Here is a 13,225-nt window from a genome sequence, read left to right on the forward strand (position 1 = left end):
TTTTGATGATGTTTACATAGTTGAGAAGGATACATGCCAGGTGGACCACTTATTAGGATGGGAAGGGTCGAGGAATAAGAGAAAGTGGATTAAACAATTTGTTTCCAGTTTTCTTTTTCTTCTTCCTGTATTTGGGGGAACGGAGGGAGAGAGGGGAGAAGTTTCACCCAGCATCCTAGCCACAACAGTACCCGGGGTTGGGGAACGGCCACCGTATGTCATCTCAGGGTCCCCGATGTGGAGCATGCTCCAAGAGCACAATACTTGATTTTTAAAAAATATGAATTATTATTTTGATAATCTTTACATAGTTGATTAGGGTCAAGGGCCACAGGACAGTGGGTAAGACCATTGTTTCCACATTTTTTTTAAATTTATTTTTTCTGTATCTGGGGTGAGAGGGGGAGATAAGGGAAAAAGCCTCACCTAGCCTCCCACTCATCCCAGGGTCTCCAACGTGGGGTATGCTCCAAGGGCACTGCTCAAGCGGTTCTGAAAGGCTGTTGATTTTGTTGCTCCAAGTATGAGGAAATCTTACCAAGGTCCAAATGCTTGTGGCTGGGAGAGTTGTCCAATTTGTTCTGCCCTCTAATCCTTTGCTTTGTAGTAGACGTTCTCTGCGGGTCCCAATGGACTCTGTATCTCCCATGTACATTTGGGCATGCTATTCACTGGGGATGCTGCTGCTTGGTCCAGCACAGCTTGCCCCCAGTTCAAGCTCATGCTGGTGGCTGATGTAGCCTAGCCCAGTCCAGCCAGCCTCCAGTCTTGGCCGTAATGTGAAATAGCTGGTGTTGCAGCCTGACCTGGCCTGTCCTGTACTCTGTCCTGGTACTCACATCTGCCAGTGGGTGCTATGAACTGGCCCAGCTTGGCCCACCCCCAACCTGACCCACATGTGTGATGGTGGGTACTGTAACCTTGCCTGGTCTGGATTACTGTCTTGAATTTTTTAAAGTAATAAAGTCATTTTATTTTTGATGATGTTTACGTAGTTAAGAGGGATACATGCCCATGTGGACCTCCAATTAGGGTGCGGACAGCTGGGTGGCATGGCTCCCTGGGGAAGGGGAGACTCAGCTGGGCTTCAGGCCCTTCCCCAGCCTGGAAGTCTTTTGACCAGCAAAGGTATGGACAGCTGGGTGGCATGGCCCCCTAGGGCAGGAAAGGGCTTGGGTGGCCCGGGCACCAATGGTGCCGGGTGAAGTCCTTGGCTCACCCAGTGCCATGTTCTGGGGACTCAGGGGTGTGGACTGACATTTAGTCTGGGGGATGACACAGGTGGGGTCAAACAGGGAGCTGAGGGTTCATGACCAAGTGAGGAACAACTTTTGAGGGTCTTCCATGGACAAGGCCACTGAACTTGCAGGGCTAGATCACAGAACCTCCCAGTGAGAGTTGGGACAGGGAATGGGTAAGGTGAGGCTGGTCCATGACACTAATCAGCACGTGAGGCAGAATATGCTGGGAAGTATATGGAACAGCAATCTCCGATGGCACACACAGGATCTGTGTCTGGAACACGCCTGGCTTGGCTGGACATGGCTGCAATCTCCCTCAGCATGGATGGGGACTGGGTCTGGGGAGCGTCAGACTGGGCTAGACTCCAGCAGCCACTGGTGTTTGTGACAGCCAGTGTGGGTGTAGCATGGCCTAGGCTAGGTCTCATGTCTCGCTGAACCACATGAGGGCTGTGTCTGGGTGTGGACCAGGTAAGGCTGGGCTGCAATACTCAACAGTAAGAACTGGATTGTGTTTAGGACGATTGGGTAAGGACACTGTTCCTGCCAGAACAAGAGGTAGACAAAGTCAACCTGGGCCAAGGACCCACAAGTGTGCGCAAGGTTTGCCACAGGGAGATGCTGGACGGATAAAGTTTAAAGGAGCTTGGGAGGGCCCGGCGGCGTGGCCTAGAGGCTAAAGTCCTCGCCTTGAAAGCCCCATATGGGATCCTGGCACATTTAAGACGAGAACTTTAGCTGCTAGGCCACTGTGCCAGGCCCATTTTTTGGGTAAGTTTTTATTTCCCTTTGAAAGGCAGATTTGCAGAAAGAGAAGAGAGACACAGATCTTCTGTCTGCTGGTTCACTCCCCAAATGGCTGCAAAGACTGAAACAGAGCCAATTCCGAGCCAGGAACCTCTACTGGGTCTCCCATGTGAGTGTGGGCACAAGGACTTAGCCATCCTTTGCTGTTTTCCCAGGCCATAAACAGGGAACTGGATTGGAAGTGGAGCAGCTGGGACAGGAATGCCAGTGTCACAGTCAGAGAAGCTAAGCCTACTGCGCCCAGGGAAGCGGCCCCTGCCTTGACCCTGTAGGCCTGCAGCTTCTTTGAGGCTGTGCAGTCCAACTCAGGGGGCTGGTGTTTCAGCGTGCCATGAGCTCCGATTTAGCACCTGTCATCCTACAATCTGAGACTCATGGAACCTGCTGCCCTTCCCCCCACGACAGGGCCCACAGAAGTCAACAGCACAGGCAGTTTCCATACTAACAAAATACTTTTATTATTTTTATAATGATAAAACAAAGAAAAGAAAAGATTTCTTTTTTGGTGTATACCTGGGTTAAGGGCAGTAGAATAATAACGGGATTAATAGGATTTTCATGTACTTTTGATGACAATAAAAAGTTAACAATACCAACTGTTTGCCATAAAACTTATCACAGCTCCCCCCAAAACACATATATAAAGGATGATAGTTTTTTTTAAAATCTATAAAAGTAAAAAATATACAGTCGGCAGCTCTAACGCTCATTCCATCTTCCATATAAAACTGTAAACATTTATTTACACAAAGCGAATGTGTAGGAAGTCCGAGCACCCTTTTCTTCTGAGTCGTGGCTCTGGGGAAGGGGGCCGCCGGATGTCAGCTCTCCCCACTGCTCCCCAAAACCAGATTCATAAATAAAGCCACGGGAAGCTCCCTGGGCGCGACTAAGAGTCACATTTTATTGCTAGGACACTGCAGCAATGAGATGCCCCTGTCTGTGTGGCAACCCCGGCAATAAGGCAGAGGGCGAGGGCCAGGCTGGCAGCAGGGCAGTGGCCCTGGGGGCGCGGCAGAGGGCCAGGCTGGCCTCCAGCCCTGTTTTTTGGTAGAAAACCTGCAGACACACCGTCCTCACCTTCTGATTGGCCAGCCTGCGTGGTGGGCAGGACGGGGGTTTTGGAGAGCTAAGCTGAGGATCTGGGGCAAGGCAGGGAGGCTGAGAGAGGGGAAAGAGCCCCTACTCTACCTGTGCTGGCAAATGGCTATCTGGGATCCGAGGGCCTGAGCACCCCCAGAAACAAGGCACTGTGGTGCAAGACAACAAATGGGCAAGTGGGCAAGGCCCTTCCGGACACTGCAGGCTGGCCATATTTCTCCTGGCCTAGTTCTTACCTGTGACGTTTCTAGACAGAGCCGCGTTCAGGCTCCAGGGACACGGGGAGTGAGGCATGGCCTCTCCCGGCCCTGTGTGTGCACCTCTACCTGCCTCTCAGCTCAGTCAAGTCCATCAACTCATAGAACTCATCAACAGCAAGACCCACCTGCATCTCAGGGCGTGTTAGTGTTATAAAGCGATCTCTGTGAAAGTGCAAGTCATGGTGCAGGGCGCAGAGGCCCTCGGTGGAGCGGAGCTCCCTCCCCCAGGCCTGTGGCCTCCTGGCTAGCTCTATCCCCTCCAACAGAAACCACTCTTTCCCACTTTGGCTGGAGAGCGGCAGAGAGGAAGGAGGCAGACGGAAAGGTCATGGGACATGCAGAGGTGCAGGGAAGCTGCTGCACACGCCTGGAGGGCACAGCCCTCGCACGCTGAGCCACTTCCAGAGGGCAGTAGGCACTGCCCAGGGCTGCTGGTGAGTCCCAGCACCTGCCCTCCTCCCGAGAGCGGACAGAGAGGAGGAATCCACATGTTGCCAAGGCTGCTCACCACTCCTAAGCTGTTTACAAACCTTTCTAACATTACAAATATATATTTTCTATGCTATAAGTTGCAAAATAATTATGGTATATAAAGTTTCCACAAACACTTGTGCACAGCGCTGGGGCAGGTGCAGAGCTGAAAGGAAGTGAGCACTGCTGAGCGCAGTCCCACAGGCCTCTTCCCCGGGCCACACTGCTCCTGCTGTGGGCTTTTGGTCACTTAGAGAACCGCCGTGAGAGGCAACAAGGGGCCTGCTGCCAGCATATGGGCAGGGACTAGCCCCAGGGGCTACACTGCTGACCCAGGAGCCTTGCACACCCTGAATGGGCCCAGGTTCTTCCTGCCCAGCATCCTGGGCCATGCACTTTTGGTCCAAAGTAGTTGCTCTTTCTTAAATCTGAGAACAAAAATATAGGATATAGATCTTAAAAACATAACCAATCTCTCCCTACTGAGCCCCTAAAAGGTCATCCAAATCATTCATCCACTCCTCTGAAGTCCTATTCTTCAGCAGGGAGTCGATGAGGTCAGTGTGTCCAGCCACACTGGACAGCCCATTGCCACCTGGCTGTCCGCTGTAGGCAAAGGGCAGCTCCTGGCCTGCAGTCCGCATGGGGTAGGTCTGGGTGCAGTGCAGGCTTGCCCGGCCGCCCATCTGGGAGGCGGGGCTCTGGCTGAAGCCCCCGAGCTCAGGCGCGGCAGGGCTCAGGCCTGGCATGGCCTGCTGCTGGGCCGCTGGTGGTGGGGCGGCGGCGGCACTGGTCCTGGGCTGCGCACTCACAGCTGGCAGAATGGCGCCCGTGGCCGCTGTGGAGTTCATGGGGGCTGCAGGCCTGTTGGCCATCGCCTGGGAGAACTGCGGGCTGGACATCTTCAGGTGGGCCTGCTGCATATGGAAACTGGAGGCCGCCGGGAAGGGGCCAACCGTGCTGTTGGCTGGGCTCTGGCTGCTCAGGCTCGGCATTCCCTGATGCTGCCACGAGGCATTCTGGCCTCCCATGGCTGCCGACACCCGGGGGACCTGAGGCTTGCTTAAGCCAGAGTTCAGGCTTCCCTTACCGTGCTGCTGTGAGAGGCCAGAGCTGCCCAGAGAGTTCGGTCCATAGGCAGCTGACACGGAGGCACTCGGGCCGATGGCTGTCTGCCGGGCCATGTGGCTGTGGCCGTTGGAGGCCTGGGGCGGGGCTGGGGTGACAATCGGTGTGATGCCAGAGGCCACGCCATACAGACTGCTGGGAGGCATGCCCTGCGAGCTGGCGAAGGGGGCCACCCCTCGCTCCTGCTGGCCTTGGCTGGAGGGGAGAGAGGACACGGAGGTGTGTCCAGCACCCATTGGCATCAGATTCCCAGCCTGCGGGAACACTCGAGGGCAGCGAGAGCTGGACGGACCCAGGTTGCTCATGCCCGGCGTGGCCACGGAGGACCCTGGGAGAAAGAGAGGGTCCTGTTCATCAGGCTGGCATCATACTACCAATAGTGACAAGATGACAAGACACCTCAAGGAGTTAGTTCTCAGCCCTGGTATAAGGGACTATCCTAATACCAGCTATTTCATGATCAGTGCTCTACTGGCCAAGAAGAAAACCCGGAGGGCCAGAGGGGCTCGGCAGAAAGCCCGTGCTGGGGACAGTGGGTTCCTGGCTGTCTAGGGCTTCTGGCTTCAGGGACATCAGAACTGGGAAACTGACTTTTCCGGGTGGGCGAGCCACAATGCAGCCATGGGCTAGGGCTTCAGTTTCCTCTTCCTCACAATAAAAACTGGGTGAAGAAGGGAGCTGAGAGCACCTATGTGCTTTCCCTTAATGGTCCACTGCAATGTGCGAGGGAGCCTGGGCCATGGCCATGGCCATGGCCAGTCGGCAGCTCCCGGTTAGCCCAAACTTCAAAGCCCACTTGGCCTCCCCAGGACATAGGCATGTGGTCAGTTTTTTAGCCACTGCAAGGGGAAGTGCAGGTAGGGCCAGGGCAGTTCTCAGAGCACTGCCTGAGCAAGGTCCGCAGCACGTCTCCAAGGGGACAGCTGACAGCTCAGTCAGGATTCCCACCTTTGTTGGCCACCCATCCACTGTGAAGCTAGCTGCCTCTGGGACATGAAGTGAGCACACCAAGGCGGGTGTTTAGTTTCCCTGTGTCTGAAGCAGCTTGGGTTCTGAAGGGACACAGAGGCAAAGGGCTGCTTCCTGCTTCACCCCAAGTCACCAGCCAGCTCCCAGCACAGAGCTGGGGCCAGTCAGGACCCAACAGCAAGCAGCCACAGGTGCCTGCGCTCTCGGCTCCCATGGCAGCACCTTACCTGTGAACTGTCCAACTTGCTGTGGGAAAGGGCTCTGGTTTGGGTCCTGGTACTGGGGTGGCGGGCGGGTCAGATGGCGCTGAAACTGCTGCTTTTCCTAGAAAATCAACAACCAAGGCAGGCCAGAGAAGCGTCAATCACCCAAGGCTGTCACTCACAAATGGCTCCTGTTAAAACAGGCCAGTGAACTCCTGCGGGGAGATTGCAGGCCACAGGAGGACAGGACAAACCTAAGGAGTGGTGAACTAACAACAGGTGTCGGGGGCTGGTGCTGTGGCCCAGTGGCCTAAGCTGCTGCATGTACCAACAGCATCTCATCCAACAGTGCTGATTTGGTCCTCTGTGCTCTACTTCTGATCCAGCTCCCTGCTAATGTGCCTGGGAAAGCAGATAATAGCCCAAACACTTGGGCCAGAATCTCACATGGAAGATCCAGATGGAGTTCCTGGCCCTGACCTGGCCCAGACCTGGCCGCTGTGGTCATTCGGCAAGACAACTAGCGGTTGGATGACTGTTTTCTCCCTCTCCCTATCAGTAAAGTAAATTAAAAAAAAAAAAAAGGAGGGAGGAATGAGACTACTTGTTTTTATGATAGGCAGAGAGAGAAAGACACACATCTTTCACTGACTAGCTGGTTCAGCTCCCAAATGCTCACCACAGCTAGGGTTAGGCCGTGCTGAAGTAGAGCCTGGGACTCTACCTGGGTCTCCCACTTGGGCCCTCAGCCACTGTTTCCCAGGGTATGGAACAGCAGGAAGCAGGATGCGAACTGCAGTGGGGGCTTGAATCCAGGCACACCAAAGTGAACTGTAGATGTCCTAAAGTTGAGCAAAAACTCCATTCCATATTTAATATCCTGAGAAGGTTGGTCTGTAACCTGGGCAGTTGCATGTGACCAAGTGAGCACATCATACATGAATTCGAGAACTTAGAGCACAGCTTCACGTTGAGCTTACAGCAAACTAACAGTTCTGCATGATAGCGATTTGGAAGCCGTCAACCATGAGTCATTTTTTAAATTTTATTTTTTAAGCTTCATTTTATTTATTTGAAGGGCAGAGATACACAGAAGGAGGGAAGGAGAAAGACAAGAGAGTGACAGTGAGACTGAGAGTGAGAGTGTGAGAGAGAGAGAGAAAGAGAACAGAGACAGAAAGGGAGAAGAGAAGAGACACAGAGCAATCTTCCATTGAAGCTTCACTCCCCAAATGACCACAACAGCCATGACTGAGCCAGGTAGAATCCAGAAGCCTGGAATTCTAGCTGAGTTTCTTTTATGCGTGCAAGCATCCAAGCCGTTGGACTGTCTTCTACTACTTTCCCAGAAGTATTAGCAAGGAGCTGGACTGGAAATGGAGCAGTCGTGACAATGCCAGCTCCTGAACCATTTATTTGAAAAGTATGCTTAAAACTGTTTACATGTGGCCCAGCCTGGTAGCCTAGTGGCTAAAGTCCTCACCTTGAATGTGATGGGATTCCATATGGGCACCAGTTCTAATCCTGGCAGCCCTGCTTTCCATCCAGCTCCTTGCTTGTGGCCTAGGAAAGCAGTCAAAGATGGCTTTAAGCCTTGGGACCCTGCACCGGCATGGGAAAAAAGCTCCTGGCTTCAGATAAGCTAAGCTTAGCTCCACTTGGGAAGTGAATCAATGTATGGAAGATCTTTCTTTGCTTCTACTCCTCTCTAGATACCTGACCTTACAATAAAAATAATTTAAATATTTATTTAAAATGCAGAGAATCAATGTGTGCACGCACACATCCACACAGGTATCTTCCACACACTGGTTCATTCTCCTGAGGTTGAGTCAGGTCCCAGCCGGCAGCCTGGACGCTCGAGCAGGGATCTCAGTGATGGAGTCATCTGCTGCTGCTTCCCAGGTGGGCACAGCAGTAAGCTGCAGTGAGCAGAGCTGGGCACTGTAATGTGGGATGCAGCTATGCCAGCTACTGCTGCCTTTTTCTGTTTTTTTTTTTTTTTTAATCTACTGATCTGAGGGCCCGGCTCTGTGGCCTAGTGGCTGAAGTCCTCGCCTAGAACACGCCTCAGATCCCATATGGGCGCCGGTTCTAATCCCGGCGGCTCCGTTTCCCATCCAGCTCCCTGCTTGTGGCCCAGGAAAGCAGTTGAGGATGACCCAATGCATTGGGACCCTGCACCCATATGGGGGATCTGAGGGAAGTTTCTGCCTCCTGGCTCCGGATCAGTGCAGCACCGGCCATTGCGATCACTTGGGGAGTGAATCATTGGACAGAAGATCTTTCTCTCTGTCTCTCCTCCTTTCTGTATATCTGACTTTCTACTAAAAATAAATACATCTTTAAAAAAAAAAAAATCTACTGATTGAAAGTTACAAGTCAGAGCTACAGAGAAACAGAAGGAAGAAGAGAGATCTTCCATCTATTGGTTCTGAACGAGGACATAAGCCAGAGTCTTCTTCCAATTCTCCTGTGTGTGTATAGAGGCTCAAAGACTTGGGTCAGCTTTCACTGCTTTCGCAGGCATATTGGCAGGGAGCTGGACTGGAAATGGAGCAATGGGACTCAAAGTAGCACCCATACGGGACACTGGAGGTTGGATCTGGTGCTGCGCAGGCAGCAGCTTAACCTACAGAACAGTGCCAGCCTCAACCAGATGCTTCTCAAGAGCGGCAACAAATGCCTGTTCTAATGTAGCTTCAGCTGCAGGTTCTAGGCTCGTTCTTCCTCACTGGGTGACACAAACGTCTTCTGACATGTGGCACCCTTGCAGGAGAAATGGCACACTCCTGGAAGGGGCTTTTCAAGGGTGAAGCGTTGCCGCCAGGCAGGCAAAGCAGAAGCAAAGCTGGCAGCTGCTGTGTGACTGGGGGAGGGGGATTGGGACAGGAGGTGGCTCTCCTCCTTTGCCCTTACTTGCTCTGCCAGGAGATGCTGCTGCCTTTGTAGGAACTGCTGCTGCTGCTGCTGCAGATGCTTCTGCTGGTCCAAAAGCAGCTGATGCTGCTTCAGGACAGCGGCCTGCTGGCTGCCGAGGTACTGGGAGCTGCTGTGGGTGCTGGCCACAGACACGGCAGGCTGCTGGCTCCCGACGCTGGGGGCCTGGGCCGGCACAGGGACGCTGGAGGAGTTCTGCTCCTGTCAGAGGAAACCAAGCACAAGTCCATCAGCACTCATCAGTCGGATCAGCACTGCCCGTGAGGACGCCGCCCTCCCTGACCAAGGCCTTTGGAACAGCCAGCCACCAACGGGCTGCACCGCCCGCATATGCAGGCGCCTAGCACGACCCACCTAGCATGTGCTAGCCTGCTCCGCAGCGGGAAGTGGAGGGACACTCTGAAGGGGCCCGATAAGTGTGTATGAACCCAGGGTTTGGGGCTAGCTCTGTACTCCATCCACGCACACACAAGCACATGCACTGAAGAGGCTGCTTAGCTTCTGTCAGAGAGCAATGCTCCAAAAATACTGAGTGTCACTAAGAACTTTTATAGAGATTCAGGTGTTCTGCTAATACTTGGGCAAAAATGAATCATACCAAAAGCAACCATAATATTATCCCAAGTATTACCATTACTTAAACTTATATTTATTTTCACTTTTTAAAAAAAGATTTATTTATTTTTATTGGAAAGGCGGATATACAGAGAGGAGGAGAGACAGAGGAAGATCTTCCGTTGGATGGTTCACTCCCCAAGTGAGCACAATGGCCGGAGTTAGGAGCCAATCCGAAGCCAGGAACCTGGAGCTCTTCAGGGTCTCCCACGTGGGTGCAGGATCCCAAGGCTTTGGACCATCCTCGACTGCTTTCCCAGGCCACAAGCAGGGAACTGGATGGGAAGCGGGGCTGCCGGGATTAGAACCGGCGCAAGGCGAGGACCTTAACCACTGCGGGCCCGATTTTCACTTTCAATTAAAAGGCAGAGGGACAAGAACAGAGAGACCTCCCACCCAGTGGGTCACTTCTCAAATCCTGGAAGCAGGACTGGGCCAGGCTGAAGCCAGGAGCTTGGAGCCCAATCTAAGTCTGCTGTGCAGGTGGCAGGGACCTACCTGAGACCTGCTGCCTCTCTTGGGGCTCAACAGCAAGAAGATGCAGTCAGAAAAGCAGCCAGGGCTTGAACCCAGCACGCCAACAAGGGTTGCAGGAATCCCAGATGGCATCTTTAAACTCTACCAAATGCCCACCCCTCACTACCTAACATTTAGAAGAAAAATGGGGAACCAATAGCAACAAGACAGCCACCAGTTCCATCTTGTGAGTGCTTATTCATGAGCTGCTTCATCTGAGAGTCGAACCTCAGGTTGATTCTGATGAGTTTCTGTGTGACCCTGGAACCACAGGCCCAGGTTTCCTGAGTACTTCACCAGATGCAAAGCGGGACTTGGCTATCAAAGTAGTCACTGCGGGACTCTACCTTTCCTAAGGTCATGGCTGATGGCTGATAGCACCTTTTTTTTTCCTCCCTTAAACTCATTTACCTATTTGAAAGGCAGAGGGACAGAACCAGGGAAGACAGAAAGAGAGATCTTTGATTTGTTGATTCACTTCTCAAGTGGCCCCAACAGCTGGGCCTGGGACTAAACGGTAGCCCAACTCCATCTGGGTCTTCTGCATGGGGAGCAGGGACCCACCCATGCAGTGTCTGGACACTGGCAGCAAGTCTGATCTGAAGTGGGGCAGCTGGTATTAGAACTAGCACTTTAAAAAAAAGATTTACTTTATTGTGACAAGACTCATGGTGCAATAGGCTAATTCTTCACCTGCAAGCCCCAACATATCCTATGGGTACCTGTTTGTGCCCTGGCTGCTCCACTTCCCATCCAGCTCCCTGCCTGTGGCATGGGGAAGCAGTCGAGGATGGCACAAAGCCTTGGGACCCTGCACACACGTGGGAGACCTGGAAGCTCTTGGTTCCTGGCTTTAGATCGGCTCAGCCCTGGCCACTGTGGCCATTTGGGGAGTGAACCAGCAGATGGAAAATCTTTCTTCTCTTTTCTCTGTAACTCTGCCTTTCAATAAACATAAAAACAATTTTAAAAGAAAAGTCAGAGTTATAGGCAGAGTTATAGAGAAAGACAGGGAAAGACAGACACACACATGGAATACAAAGATATGAGACACAGTGCTGCAAGCAGCAGCTTACCCCACTGCCCCAGGATGTGAGCCTTAGCCATGAAGCCTTTCTGAGGTCATCCCAGGCTGGTTTCTTGGGGGTCTCCTCAGCTACATGGCTATACTCAAACCCCGACTACACAGAAATCACAGTGTATGTGGTATAATGTTGTAGTGGATGTATCAGGACTGAGCCTCCTAAGCTGCTGATGTCTGTGCAATGGACAGCATGTCCAGATGCACACAGGGGACATGGCAACCAGCTTATCCAGGCCAGCAGTGGACATCAACTGCTTTGTTAGAGGATGGAAAGCAGAATAGGTTGAACCACTCTCCTGGTCAAAGCTTTGCAACACGTTCCTGGGCCTAGTGATTTGGTCAGCCAGTATGCCTTGGATTTTCTCAACCCTGGTGCAATGAAGTCGACAATGTCTCAGAACTATTAAAAGCACTCCAAAGACACTCTGGGAACACTGTTCCCCTTGTAGCATCTCTAAGGTGTCATCAAATAACTGACCCCTATCCGTGGGTGCCAATGTAGTTTGACAGCAAGGAGTGGACCCTTCCCTTTCCCCACTGTAGACACAGGAGAAAAAAACCTGAAACATCTGTCCCTATCAACAACCTCCATAGGTCAACCCGCCTCACCCTAAGCAGACACCTACATGGCGTGTATCACTCTCAACTACGCAAACAATTTTAAAAAAGAGCACCTTGTACATGTCTTTGTAAGTTTGGATGACTTCTGTTAAGTCAGCTTACAGGGCATGTGTCTTGGTTCAGGAGCATTTTTATGGTTTATGAGCAACACGCAATGCCTGTCACTTCCCTAAAGTACACTCATCTTCTACACCCTCATCCATATATGAGTGTCAATGTCCTCAGAGTGCCACTAGAGCCCTCCTGTGGTCAACATCTGTTCCCAAAATATTAAAATGGAGAACTGCAGAAGCAAACAATTCATCAGCTTTGAGTCACTATCACAGGGAGTAGCAGGATGACATCCTGTCCCTTCTTTACTCACTCCACCCATCTGTGCTGCACCTGCTGCCTGGCAGTCAGGCACACGGGGCCGTGCTGGCTGTAAGATCAACTGCTGTGCTTTCACAGGGATTATGTTGCAGGAACCCTTATTTCTTCCCATAAGGTTCCAAGGCCCAAGTAGCAAGTCTACAGCCTTGGAAGAAGAAATGACTTCTGGTCTATGTGGCCACGCTGAAGGGGCAACAGGAAAATGTACAGCATGTGTAGGGTTTGGTGTCCACGGCTTCGTAACCCCCAATGCGAAGGGGAGGGACTGTTTAACAGTGTTGGGGTTTTGGCCTTTTTTTTTTTTTTAAATATTCCTTTATTTATTTGGAAGACAGAGCAACACGGAGGGAGAGACACAGAATCTTTCATTTGCTGATTTACGCCTCAAAAGCCCGCAATAGTAAGGTCTGGGTCAGGCCAAAGCCAGGAGCAAAGAACTCCATTTGGGTCTCTCATGTGGGTGGCTAGGCATCCGAGTGCTTGGTTTATCTTCTGCTGCCTTTCCAGGTATTTTAGCTGGATTAGAAGAGCAGCAGCCAGCATTTGAAATGATGCTTTGATATGGGACATCCAAGTTGCAAACAGTGGCTTAATCCACTGTGCCACAACACTGGCCTACTAAATTTTTAATTTTTAAGCACAAGGGTATATTTCAAATCCAGAGACCAACACACAAAGGCATTTACCTCAGCATTACAATAGTGAAAACCAGGAGACAACACGAAGGGTCTTTTCCTACCCTACACAGCAATTGGATTCAGCTGGGTTACAGGCTCTGGAGGAAACAAGCAAAGAACCAGCTGGGGAGCAGCACATCGTAGAATGACTCAAGGTGACCCACACCGAGGCCTGCACAAGGCGAACAGCAAAGCCTCCAGAAGTACCTTCTGTGCGTCC

The 13,225-nt window shown here is 51.9% G+C and overlaps 1 protein-coding gene across 3 annotated transcripts in view; it reads right to left on the bottom strand.

Annotated features, from left to right (window-relative positions):
* Positions 1-4,243: 4,243 nt before the first annotated feature.
* Positions 4,244-13,225, bottom strand: part of MAML1 (mastermind like transcriptional coactivator 1) — a 48,281-nt gene continuing 39,299 nt past the window's right edge. For 2 of the 3 annotated variants that reach the window (XM_058668816.1, XM_058668818.1), the window contains exons 3-5: positions 9,100-9,321; positions 6,205-6,301; positions 4,244-5,336 (exon numbers count right to left, since the gene is read on the bottom strand). In XM_058668816.1, the coding sequence (XP_058524799.1) occupies positions 4,360-5,336; positions 6,205-6,301; positions 9,100-9,321 (1,296 nt within the window). In that variant the 3' untranslated portion in view covers positions 4,244-4,359. The remainder of the gene's footprint in view (positions 5,337-6,204; positions 6,302-9,099; positions 9,322-13,225) is intronic. The other variant, XM_058668817.1, reaches the window with a different exon arrangement.

Source organism: Ochotona princeps, chromosome 9 (assembly GCF_030435755.1).
Source record: "Ochotona princeps isolate mOchPri1 chromosome 9, mOchPri1.hap1, whole genome shotgun sequence".
In the NCBI taxonomy this organism is placed as follows: Eukaryota; Metazoa; Chordata; class Mammalia; order Lagomorpha; family Ochotonidae; genus Ochotona; species Ochotona princeps.